Source organism: Oncorhynchus nerka, unplaced genomic scaffold, assembly GCF_034236695.1.
Source record: "Oncorhynchus nerka isolate Pitt River unplaced genomic scaffold, Oner_Uvic_2.0 unplaced_scaffold_2120, whole genome shotgun sequence".
NCBI classification, from domain to species: domain Eukaryota; kingdom Metazoa; phylum Chordata; class Actinopteri; order Salmoniformes; family Salmonidae; genus Oncorhynchus; species Oncorhynchus nerka.
In genome coordinates this window covers 1-12,936 of record NW_027039205.1, presented here as the reverse complement: position 1 = coordinate 12,936, position 12,936 = coordinate 1, and the positions used below count along the sequence as shown (strand labels likewise).

At 44.8% G+C, this 12,936-nt stretch overlaps 1 protein-coding gene across 1 annotated transcript in view; it reads left to right on the top strand.

The window, feature by feature from the left end:
• Nucleotides 1-12,734, top strand: part of LOC135567349 (condensin complex subunit 3-like) — a gene marked incomplete at its 5' end in the record, with an annotated part of 47,933 nt that extends 35,199 nt beyond the window's left edge. Inside the window, 6 exons of the mRNA XM_065014778.1 lie at nt 284-407; nt 490-576; nt 9,824-10,009; nt 10,869-10,979; nt 12,542-12,661; nt 12,693-12,734. Of these exons, the coding sequence (XP_064870850.1) occupies nt 284-407; nt 490-576; nt 9,824-10,009; nt 10,869-10,979; nt 12,542-12,661; nt 12,693-12,734 (670 nt within the window). The remainder of the gene's footprint in view (nt 1-283; nt 408-489; nt 577-9,823; nt 10,010-10,868; nt 10,980-12,541; nt 12,662-12,692) is intronic.
• Between the last annotated feature and the right edge of the window lie 202 nt (nt 12,735-12,936).

The window sequence follows — 12,936 nt, the reverse complement described above, 5'->3', positions numbered from 1 at the left end:
GAGAGAGGTGGAGGAGTAGAGGATGGGTGGGGGAGGTAATGTAGCCATCAGTGGTTGAGTTCGTGCTTGACTACATAACAGATGCCTGGATAGATATTTATCACATCAGATGATGTCGTAATCTGATCTCAGTCGATAACGTGGTACACAACCATTGGTTGATTCAACGACAGTGCGTCTAGTCGGGCAGGAAGTTAATCAGGTTTATCTTTCTCCTTGTATATGGTGCTACAGAAAGTGTTCATGTAACTCTCTGTGTGTGTGTGTGTGTGTGTGCGTGTAGGAAGCGTGTGGTGGCTGTGTTACAGGAGATGCTGGTCCTACCTCAGACTCCTCCCTCTCTGGTCTCTCTGCTGACAGAGAAACTACTGACCCTGATACCTGACGACCACAGACGCATTCAGACCGTAGGTTACACACACACACACACACACACACACACAGTAGATAAAGGTGTAGTGAAAGTTTTAACCTGTGTGTGCGCACCAGGTGGCGGAGGTGATCTCGGAGGTGCGTGAGCCCATCGTCGTCAGACAGCCGCTGGATGAGAACGAGAACCGCAGGAAACAAGTTAAGGTATTCGCTCTGCTGTATCTCTCCTTTATTCTCTATCTAATCCTCCATCCCTCCTCTACCTCTCTCTCTTCTCTCTCTCCATCCCTCTCTCTCCTCTTCCCTCTCTCTCTCCTTTACCTCTCCCTCTCTCCTCTTCCTCTTTCTTCCCTCACTCTCTCCTCTTCCCTCTTTCCATCCTCTACCTCTCTCTCCTCTTCTCTCTCCCTTTACCTCTTTCCTCTCTCCTCTTCCCCCTCTCTCTCCTCTTTCCTCTCTCCTCTCTCTTTCTTCTCTCTTTCCATCCTTTCCCTCTCTCTCCTCTTCTCTCTCTCCTTTACCTCTTCCCTCTCTCTCTTCCCTCTCTCTCTCTTTCCTCTCTCTCCTCTTCTCTCTCTCTCTTCCCTCTCTCTCTCTTTCCTCTCTCTCCTCTTCTCTCTTTCCATCCTCTCCCTCTCTCTCCTCTTCTCTCTTTCCATCCTCTCTCCTCTTCCCTCCTCTCCTCTTCCCTCCTCTCCTCTCTCCATCCTCTCCCTCTCTCTCCTCTTCCCTCCTCTCCTCTCTCCATCCTCTCTCTCCTCTTTCCTCTCTCCTCTTCTTTCTTTCCATCCTCTCCTCTTCTCTCTTCTCCTCTTCTCTCTCTCTCCTCTTCCCTCCTCTCCTCTTCTCTCTTTCCATCCTCTCCCTCTCTCTCCTCTTCCCTCCTCTCCTCTCTCCATACTCTCCCTCTCTCTCCTCTTCCCTCCTCTCCTCTCTCCATCCTCTCCCTCTCTCTCCTCTTCCCTCCTCTCCTCTCTCCATCATCTCCCTCTCTCTCCTCTTCCCTCTCTCTCCTTTACCTCTTCTCTATCTAATCCTCCTTCCCTCTTTCCATACTCTCCCTCTCTCTCCTCTTCCCTCCTCTCCTCTCTCCATCCTCTCTCTCCTCTTCCCTCCTCTCCTCTCTCCATCCTCTCCCTCTCTCTCCTCTTACCTCCTCTCCTCTCTCCATCCTCTCTCCTCTTCCCTCCTCTCCTCTCTCCATCCTCTCCCTCTCTCTCCTCTTCCCTCCTCTCCTCTCTCCATCCTCTCTCTCCTCTTCCCTCCTCTCCTCTCTCCATCCTCTCCCTCTCTCTCTCCTCTTCCCTCTCTCTCCTTTACCTCTCTATCCTCTCCTCTCTCCTTCCAGTTAGCTGAGGTGAAGGTTTGTATCCTAGAGTCTAATCCAAATCAGATGTTATTAGTCAGGTGTTTGGTAACCAGATGTTATTAGTCAGGTGTTATTAGTCAGGTGCTTGGTAATCAGATGTTATTAGTCAGGTGCTTGGTAATCAGATGTTATTAGTCAGGTGCTTGGTAATCAGATGTTATTAGTCAGGTGCTTGGTAATCAGATGTTATTAGTCAGGTGCTTGGTAATCAGATGTTATTAGTCAGGTGTTATTAGTCAGGTGCTTGGTAATCAGATGTTATTAGTCAGGTGCTTGGTAATCAGATGTTATTAGTCAGGTGCTTGGTAATCAGATGTTATTAGTCAGGTGCTTGGTAATCAGATGTTATTAGTCAGGTGTTATTAGTCAGGTGCTTGGTAATCAGATGTTATTAGTCAGGTGTTTGGTAATCAGATGTTATTAGTCAGGTGCTTGGTAACCAGATGTTATTAGTCAGGTGTTTGGTAACCAGATGTTATTAGTCAGGTGTTATTAGTCAGGTGCTTGGTAATCAGATGTTATTAGTCAGATGTTATTAGTCAGGTGCTTGGTAATCAGATGTTATTAGTCAGGTGCTTGGTCATCAGATGTTATTAGTCAGGTGCTTGGTAATCAGATGTTATTAGTCAGGTGCTTGGTAATCAGATGTTATTAGTCAGGTGTTATTAGTCAGGTGTTATTAGTCAGGTGTTATTAGTCAGGTGTTATTAGTCAGGTGCTTGGTAATCAGGTGTTATTAGTCAGGTGTTATTAGTCAGGTGTTATTAGTCAGGTGTTATTAGTCAGGTGCTTGGTAATCAGATGTTATTAGTCAGGTGCTTGGTAATCAGATGTTATTAGTCAGGTGTTATTAGTCAGGTGTTATTAGTCAGGTGTTATTAGTCAGGTGCTTGGTAATCAGGTGTTATTAGTCAGGTGCTTGGTAATCAGATGTTATTAGTCAGGTGTTATTAGTCAGGTGTTTGGTAATCAGGTGTTATTAGTCAGGTGCTTGGTAATCAGATGTTATTAGTCAGGTGTTATTAGTCAGGTGCTTGGTAATCAGATGTTATTAGTCAGGTGTTATTAGTCAGGTGCTTGGTAATCAGATGTTATTAGTCAGGTGTTATTAGTCAGGTGCTTGGTAATCAGATGTTATTAGTCAGGTGTTTGGTAATCAGATGTTATTAGTCAGGTGCTTGGTAATCAGATGTTATTAGTCAGGTGCTTGGTAGTCAGATGTTATTAGTCAGATGTTATTAGTCAGATGTTATTAGTCAGATGTTATTAGTCAGATGTTATTAGTCAGATGTTATTAGTCAGATGTTATTAGTCAGATGTTATTAGTCAGATGTTATTAGTCAGATGTTATTAGTCAGATGTTATTAGTCAGATGTTATTAGTCAGGTGTTATTAGTCAGGTGTTTGGTAATCAGATGTTATTAGTCAGGTGTTTGGTAATCAGATGTTATTAGTCAGGTGTTTGGTAACCAGATGTTATTAGTCAGGTGTTATTAGTCAGGTGCTTGGTAATCAGATGTTATTAGCCAGGTGTTATTAGTCAGATGTTATTAGTCAGATGTTATTAGTCAGATGTTATTAGTCAGATGTTATTAGTCAGATGTTATTAGTCAGATGTTATTAGTCAGATGTTATTAGTCAGATGTTATTAGTCAGATGTTATTAGTCAGATGTTATTAGCCAGGTGTTATTAGTCAGGTGTTATTAGTCAGATGTTATTAGTCAGGTGTTATTAGTCAGGTGTTTGGTAATCAGATGTTATTAGTCAGGTGTTTGGTAATCAGATGTTATTAGTCAGGTGTTTGGTAACCAGATGTTATTAGTCAGGTGTTATTAGTCAGGTGCTTGGTAATCAGATGTTATTAGCCAGGTGTTATTAGTCAGATGTTATTAGTCAGATGTTATTAGTCAGATGTTATTAGTCAGATGTTATTAGTCAGATGTTATTAGTCAGATGTTATTAGTCAGATGTTATTAGTCAGATGTTATTAGTCAGATGTTATTAGCCAGGTGTTATTAGTCAGGTGCTTGGTAATCAGGTGTTATTAGTCAGGTGTTTGGTAATCAGATGTTATTAGTCAGGTGTTTGGTAATCAGATGTTATTAGTCAGGTGCTTGGTAATCAGATGTTATTAGTCAGGTGTTTGGTAATCAGATGTTATTAGTCAGGTGCTTGGTAACCAGATGTTATTAGTCAGGTGTTTGGTAACCAGATGTTATTAGTCAGGTGTTATTAGTCAGGTGCTTGGTAATCAGATGTTATTAGTCAGATGTTATTAGTCAGGTGCTTGGTAATCAGATGTTATTAGTCAGGTGCTTGGTCATCAGATGTTATTAGTCAGGTGCTTGGTAATCAGATGTTATTAGTCAGGTGCTTGGTAATCAGATGTTATTAGTCAGGTGTTATTAGTCAGGTGTTATTAGTCAGGTGTTATTAGTCAGGTGTTATTAGTCAGGTGCTTGGTAATCAGGTGTTATTAGTCAGGTGTTATTAGTCAGGTGTTATTAGTCAGGTGTTATTAGTCAGGTGCTTGGTAATCAGATGTTATTAGTCAGGTGCTTGGTAATCAGATGTTATTAGTCAGGTGTTATTAGTCAGGTGTTATTAGTCAGGTGTTATTAGTCAGGTGCTTGGTAATCAGGTGTTATTAGTCAGGTGCTTGGTAATCAGATGTTATTAGTCAGGTGTTATTAGTCAGGTGTTTGGTAATCAGGTGTTATTAGTCAGGTGCTTGGTAATCAGATGTTATTAGTCAGGTGTTATTAGTCAGGTGCTTGGTAATCAGATGTTATTAGCCAGGTGTTATTAGTCAGATGTTATTAGTCAGATGTTATTAGTCAGGTGCTTGGTAATCAGATGTTATTAGTCAGGTGTTATTAGTCAGGTGCTTGGTAATCAGATGTTATTAGTCAGGTGTTATTAGTCAGGTGCTTGGTAATCAGATGTTATTAGTCAGGTGTTTGGTAATCAGATGTTATTAGTCAGGTGCTTGGTAATCAGATGTTATTAGTCAGGTGCTTGGTAGTCAGATGTTATTAGTCAGATGTTATTAGTCAGATGTTATTAGTCAGATGTTATTAGTCAGATGTTATTAGTCAGATGTTATTAGTCAGATGTTATTAGTCAGATGTTATTAGTCAGATGTTATTAGTCAGATGTTATTAGTCAGATGTTATTAGTCAGATGTTATTAGTCAGATGTTATTAGTCAGGTGTTTGGTAATCAGATGTTATTAGTCAGGTGTTTGGTAATCAGATGTTATTAGTCAGGTGTTTGGTAACCAGATGTTATTAGTCAGGTGTTATTAGTCAGGTGCTTGGTAATCAGATGTTATTAGCCAGGTGTTATTAGTCAGATGTTATTAGTCAGATGTTATTAGTCAGATGTTATTAGTCAGATGTTATTAGTCAGATGTTATTAGTCAGATGTTATTAGTCAGATGTTATTAGTCAGATGTTATTAGTCAGATGTTATTAGCCAGGTGTTATTAGTCAGGTGTTTGGTAATCAGATGTTATTAGTCAGGTGTTTGGTAATCAGATGTTATTAGTCAGGTGCTTGGTAATCAGATGTTATTAGTCAGGTGCTTGGTAATCAGATGTTATTAGTCAGGTGTTATTAGTCAGGTGTTATTAGTCAGGTGCTTGGTAATCAGATGTTATTAGTCAGGTGTTATTAGTCAGGTGTTTGGTAATCAGATGTTATTAGTCAGGTGTTTGGTAATCAGATGTTATTAGTCAGGTGTTATTAGTCAGGTGTTTGGTAATCAGATGTTATTAGTCAGGTGTTATTAGTCAGGTGCTTGGTAATCAGATGTTATTAGTCAGGTGTTATTAGTCAGGTGTTTGGTAATCAGATGTTATTAGTCAGGTGTTTGGTAATCAGATGTTATTAGTCAGGTGTTTGGTAATCAGATGTTATTAGTCAGGTGCTTGGTAATCAGATGTTATTAGTCAGGTGCTTGGTAATCAGATGTTATTAGTCAGGTGTTATTAGTCAGGTGCTTGGTAATCAGGTGTTATTAGTCAGGTGCTTGGTAATCAGATGTTATTAGTCAGGTGCTTGGTAACCAGATGTTATTAGTCAGGTGTTTGGTAACCAACAGATGTTATTAGTCAGGTGCTTGGTAATCAGATGTTATTAGTCAGGTGTTATTAGTCAGGTGCTTGGTAATCAGATGTTATTAGTCAGGTGTTTGGTAATCAGGTGTTATTAGTCAGGTGCTTGGTAACCAGATGTTATTAGTCAGGTGCTTGGTAACCAGATGTTATTAGTCAGGTGCTTGGTAACCAACAGATGTTATTAGTCAGGTGTTATTAGTCAGGTGTTTGGTAATCAGGTGTTATTAGTCAGGTGCTTGGTAATCAGATGTTATTAGTCAGGTGCTTGGTAATCAGATGTTATTAGTCAGGTGCTTGGTAACCAACAGATGTAGAGTAACATGCTGACTTTCGGGCCCCTAACCAACAACACAACAATAGAAACAGCAGGAATACATCCACAAGGCACTAAGACGGCATTCAATGAGCTAAAACAAGAAAAGGCTCACCCAGAGGTTGGTGCTCCTCGTAGCCCGGGGACTTTAATGCAAGGAAACTTTAACTCCGTTTTTTTTAAACAAAATTTCTATCAGAGAGTTAAATGTGACAAACACTCTGGACCATCTTTACTCCACACACAGAGACGCATACAAAGCTACCAGACCATCCCCTGGTACAGTGCTATATTAACCAGACCATCCCCTGGTACAGTGTTATATTAACCAGACCATCCCCTGGTACAGTGTTATATTAACCAGACCATCCCCTGGTACAGTGCTATATTAACCAGACCATCCCCTGGTACAGTGCTATATTAACCAGACCATCCCCTGTTATATTAACCAGACCATCCCCTGGTACAGTGCTATATTAACCAGACCATCCCCTGGTACAGTGCTATATTAACCAGACCATCCCCTGGTACAGTGCTATATTAACCAGACCATCCCCTGGTACAGTGTTATATTAACCAGACCATCCCCTGGTACAGTGCTATATTAACCAGACCATCCCCTGGTACAGTGTTATATTAACCAGACCATCCCCTGGTACAGTGTTATATTAACCAGACCATCCCCTGGTACAGTGTTATATTAACCAGACCATCCCCTGTTATATTAACCAGACCATCCCCTGGTACAGTGTTATATTAACCAGACCATCCCCTGCTATATTAACCAGACCATCCCCTGGTACAGTGTTATATTAACCAGACCATCCCCTGACACAGTGCTATATTAACCAGACCATCCCCTGGTACAGTGTTATATTAACCAGACCATCCCCTGGCACAGTGCTATATTAACCAGACCATCCCCTGTTATATTAACCAGACCATCCCCTGGTACAGTACTATATTAACCAGACCATCCCCTGTTATATTAACCAGACCATCCCCTGGTACAGTGCTATATTAACCAGACCATCCCCTGGTACAGTGTTATATTAACCAGACCATCCCCTGTTATATTAACCAGACCATCCCCTGGTACAGTGCTATATTAACCAGACCATCCCCTGGTACAGTGTTATATTAACCAGACCATCCCCTGTTATATTAACCAGACCATCCCCTGGTACAGTGCTATATTAACCAGACCATCCCCTGGTACAGTGTTATATTAACCAGACCATCCCCTGGTACAGTGCTATATTAACCAGACCATCCCCTGGTACAGTGCTATATTAACCAGACCATCCCCTGGTACAGTGTTATATTAACCAGACCATCCCCTGGTACAGTGCTATATTAACCAGACCATCCCCTGGTACAGTGCTATATTAACCAGACCATCCCCTGGCACAGTGCTATATTAACCAGACCATCCCCTGGTACAGTGCTATATTAACCAGACCATCCCCTGGTACAGTGCTATATTAACCAGACCATCCCCTGGTACAGTGCTATATTAACCAGACCATCCCCTGGTACAGTGCTATATTAACCAGACCATCCCCTGGTACAGTGTTATATTAACCAGACCATCCCCTGGTACAGTGTTATATTAACCAGACCATCCCCTGGTACAGTGCTATATTAACCAGAACAACCCCTGGTACAGTGTTATATTAACCAGACCATCCCCTGGTACAGTGCTATATTAACCAGAACAACCCCTGGTACAGTGTTATATTAACCAGACCATCCCCTGGTACAGTGTTATATTAACCAGACCATCCCCTGGTACAGTGCTATATTAACCAGACCATCCCCTGGTACAGTGCTATATTAACCAGACCATCCCCTGGTACAGTGCTATATTAACCAGAACAACCCCTGGTACAGTGTTATATTAACCAGACCATCCCCTGGTACAGTGCTATATTAACCAGAACAACCCCTGGTACAGTGTTATATTAACCAGACCATCCCCTGGTACAGTGTTATATTAACCAGACCATCCCCTGGTACAGTGCTATATTAACCAGACCATCCCCTGGTACAGTGCTATATTAACCAGACCATCCCCATCACATACAAAGCTCTCCCTCAACATTCACAAGGCCGCGGGGCCAGACTGATTTCCAGGACGAGCTGACCAACTGTGTAAGAGACAAGTGTCTTCCCTATCCGAGTCTGTAATGCCGACATGTTTTAAGCAGACCACCGTAGTCCCTGTGCCCAAGAACTCTAAAGTAGTCTGCCTAAATGACTACCGACCCATAGCACACACGTCTGTAGTCATGAAATGCTTTGAAAGGCTGTTCATGACTGACCTCAACACCATTATCCCAGAAACCCTGGACAGGAGGTACACAATTGGCGGAACCTCGGCCCCGGACCGAGTGATCGGTCTGGACCTTCGATACATTTCTCATAAATAATTGTTAAATTAAATACTGATGAAGCAACCCGTTTTTTTCAGTGCTGGTAGAAACTGGGTAAAATGGATTTCCGTTTTCCTACGTTAAAGTCACCAGCCACTAGGAGCATTTCCTCTGCTTGTCTCTGTGCAGCTCGCTGAGTGCAGTTTCTATGCATCGGTTTGTGGTCGGAAATGGACCGCTAGGAAAAATATAGGTCTAAACTCTCCTGGTAAATAATGTGGTCTATAGCTTATCATGAGGTATTCTACCTCCGGAGGGCAGGTAGAAACTCTCCTGGTAAATAATGTGGTCTACAGCTTATCATGAGGTATTCTACCTCCGGAGAGCAGGTATAAACTCTCTTAGTAAGTAATGTGGTCTATAGCTTATCATGAGGTATTCTACCTCCGGGGGGCAGGTATAAACTCTCCTGGTAAATAATGTGTTCTATAGCTTATCATGAGGTATTCTACCAGGTCTCAACTCCAAATGGAGGTCAGTGGTCGCTGTTCCGATGTCCAGAAGCTCTTTACGGTCTGTAACCTCCCTCTCTCTGTCTCTCTCTCTCTCTTCTCTCTCTCCTCTCTTCTCTCTGTCTCTCTCTCTCTCTCTGTCTCTCTCTCTCTCTCTCTCTCTGTTTCTCTCTCTCCTCTCTCTCTCTCTGTTTCTCTCTCTCTCCCTGTCTCTCTCTCTCTCTCTCTCTCTGTTTCTCTCTCTCCTCTCTCTCTCTCTCTGTTTCTCTTTCTCTCTCTCTCTCTCTTCTCTCTCTCCTCTCTGTCTCTCTCTCTCTCTGTCTCTCTTCTCTCTCTCTCTCTCTCTCTCTCTCTCTCCACTCTCTCTGTCTCTCTCTCTCTCTCTCTCCACTCTCTCTGTCTCTCTCTGTCTCTCTCTCTCTCTCTCTCACTCTCTCTGTCTTAAATGTAAATGTAAATGTCTCTCTCTCTCTCTCTCTCTCTCTCCACTCTCTCTTTCTCTCTCTCTCTGTTTCTCTTTCTCCTCTCTGTTTCTCTTTCTCTCTCTCTCTCTCTCTCTCTGTCTCTGTCTCTGTCTCTCTCTCTCTCTCTCTCTCTCTCTCTCTCCTCTCTGTTTCTCTTTCTCTCTCTCTCTCTCTCTGTCTCTCTCTTTCTCTTTCTCTCTCTCCACTCTCTCTCTCTCTGTTTCTCTTTCTCTCTCTCCACTCTCTCTCTCTCTGTCTCTCTCTCTCTCTCCTCTCTGTCTCTCTCTCTCCTTCCAGCTAGCGGAGGTGAAAGTTGGTATCCTAGAAGCTAAACAGGCCTTAGAGGAGTGTATCAGTAACCAGGAGTTCAACAGAGCAGCGGAGCTGAAGGACTCTATAACTGACCTGGAGAACCTGAGGAACAACATCCTGCAGGAGGAGACACCGCAGGAGGACAAGGAGACAGAGACACGCATGGAGAAGGTACAGACACACACACCACACCGCAGGAGGACAAGGAGACAGAGACACGCATGGAGAAGGTACAGACACACACACACACACCACGGAATCACACACACACACACACACACCACACCGCAGGAGGACAAGGAGACAGACACACACACCGCAGGACGACAAGGAGACAGAGACACGCATGGAGAAGGTACAGACACACACACACACACCACAGAAACACACACACACACACACACACCACACCGCAGGAGGACAAGGAGACAGACACGCATGGAGAAGGTACAGACACACACACACACACACACACACACCACACCGCAGGACGACAAGGAGACAGACACACACACCGCAGGAGGACAAGGAGACAGAGACACGCATGGAGAAGGTACAGACACACACACACACACACACCACAGAAACACACACACACACACACACACCACGGAATCACACACACACACACCACACCGCAGGACGACAAGGAGACAGAGACACGCATGGAGAAGATACACACACACACACACACACACACACCACAGAAACACACACACACACACACACCACGGAATCACACACACACACACCACACCGCAGGACGACAAGGAGACAGAGACACGCATGGAGAAGGTACAGACACACACACACACCACGGAATCACACACACACACACACACACCACGGAATCACACACACACCACGGAATCACACACACACACACCACGGAATCACACACACACACACACCACGGAATCACACACACCACGGAATCACACACACAGCAGGACGACAAGGAGACAGAGACATGGAGAAGGTCCAGACACGTTATTGTCTCCGTGAATAAATGCTGTGTTCTCTCTGTCAGACGGACCCAGAGACCCTCCTGCGCTGTCTGACCATGTGTGTTGAGCTGTTGAAACAGATGAACATCAAGACGAGGATCGGTCCGACCATGTCAGCTCTCCTCTCCTCTCTGGTACTATACTGTCTAATCTAACGTATAGGATCCATCATGTCAGCTCTCCTCTCCTCTCTGGTACTATACTGTCTAATCTAACGTATAGGATCCATCATGTCAGCTCTCCTCTCTGGTACTATACTGTCTAATCTAACGTATAGGATCCATCATGTCAGCTCTCCTCTCCTCTCTGGTACTATACTGTCTAATCTAACGTATAGGATCCATCATGTCAGCTCTCCTCTCTGGTACTATACTGTCTAATCTAACGTATAGGATCCATCATGTCAGCTCTCCTCTCCTCTCTGGTACTATACTGTCTAATCTAACGTATAGGATCCATCATGTCAGCTCTCCTCTGGTACTATACTGTCTAATCTAACGTATAGGATCCATCATGTCAGCTCTCCTCTCCTCTCTGGTACTATACTGTCTAATCTAACGTATAGGATCCATCATGTCAGCTCTCCTCTCTGGTACTATACTGTCTAATCTAACGTATAGGATCCATCATGTCAGCTCTCCTCTCCTCTCTGGTACTATACTGTCTAATCTAACGTATAGGATCCACCATGTCAGCTCTCCTCTCTGGTACTATACTGTCTAATCTAACGTATAGGATCCATCATGTCAGCTCTCCTCTCTGGTACTATACTGTCTAATCTAACGATAGGATCCATCATGTCAGCTCTCCTCTCCTGGTACTATACTGTCTAATCTAACGTATAGGATCCACCATGTCAGCTCTCCTCTGGTACTATACTGTCTAATCTAACGTATAGGATCCATCATGTCAGCTCTCCTCTCCTCTCTGGTACTATACTGTCTAATCTAACGTATAGGATCCACCATGTCAGCTCTCCTCTCTGGTACTATACTGTCTAATCTAACGTATAGGATCCATCATGTCAGCTCTCCTCTCTGGTACTATACTGTCTAATCTAACGTATAGGATCCATCATGTCAGCTCTCCTCTCTGGTACTATACTGTCTAATCTAACGACAAATTCCTGCCCAAATAAGTTAACTTTCTCCCTCCCCCTCCCTCCCCCCCTCCCTCCCTCCCTCCCTCCCTCCCTCCCTCCCTCCCTCCCTCCCCCCCTACTCCCTCCCTCCCTCCCTCCCCCTTCCTCCTCCCTCCCCCCCTCTCTCCTCCCCTCCCTCTCCCTCCCTCCCTCCCTCCCTCGCTCCCTCCTCCCTACTCCTCTCCCCTCCCTCCCTCCCTACTCCCTCCCTCTCCCTCCCTCCCTCCCTCCCTCCCTCCCTCCTCCCTCCCTCCCTACTCCCCTCTCCCCTCCCTCCCTCCCTCCCTCTCCCTCCTCCCTCCCCCTCCCTCCTTCCTCTCCTCCCTCCCTACTCCCTCTCCCCTCCCTCCCTCCCTCCCCCTCCCTCCCTCCCTCCCTCCCTCCCCTCCCTCCCTCCCTCCTCCCTCCCTCCCTCCCTCCTTCCCTACTCCCTCCTCCCTCCCTCCCTCCCTACTCCCTCTCCTCCCTCCCTCCCTCCTCCCTAATCCCCTCTCCCCCTCCCCTCCCTACTCCCTCCCCTTCCCTCTCCTCCCTCCCTCCCTCCCTCCCTCCCAGATCCTGCCCAGTATATCCAACGCCCAGCCAGCGGTGAGGAACATGGCAGTCGTGTGTTTGGGGACGTGTGCTCTGCACAGCAAAGACCTGGTCAACACACATCTGGTGCTGCTGCTGCAGGTACCACAATAATCACCCTCTGTCTCTGTAGATAGCCCAGCTAGATGAGGTCAGTATCTGTCTCTGTAGATAGCCCAGCTAGATGAGGTCAGTATCTGTCTCTGTAGATCGCCCAGCTAGATGAGGTATTGACCCTCTCTGTAGATAGCCCAGCTAGATGAGGTATTGACCCTCTCTGTAGATAGCCCAGCTAGATGAGGTCGCCCTCTGTCTCTGTAGATAGCCCAGCTAGATGAGGTCACCCTCTGTCTCTGTAGATAGCCCAGCTAGATGAG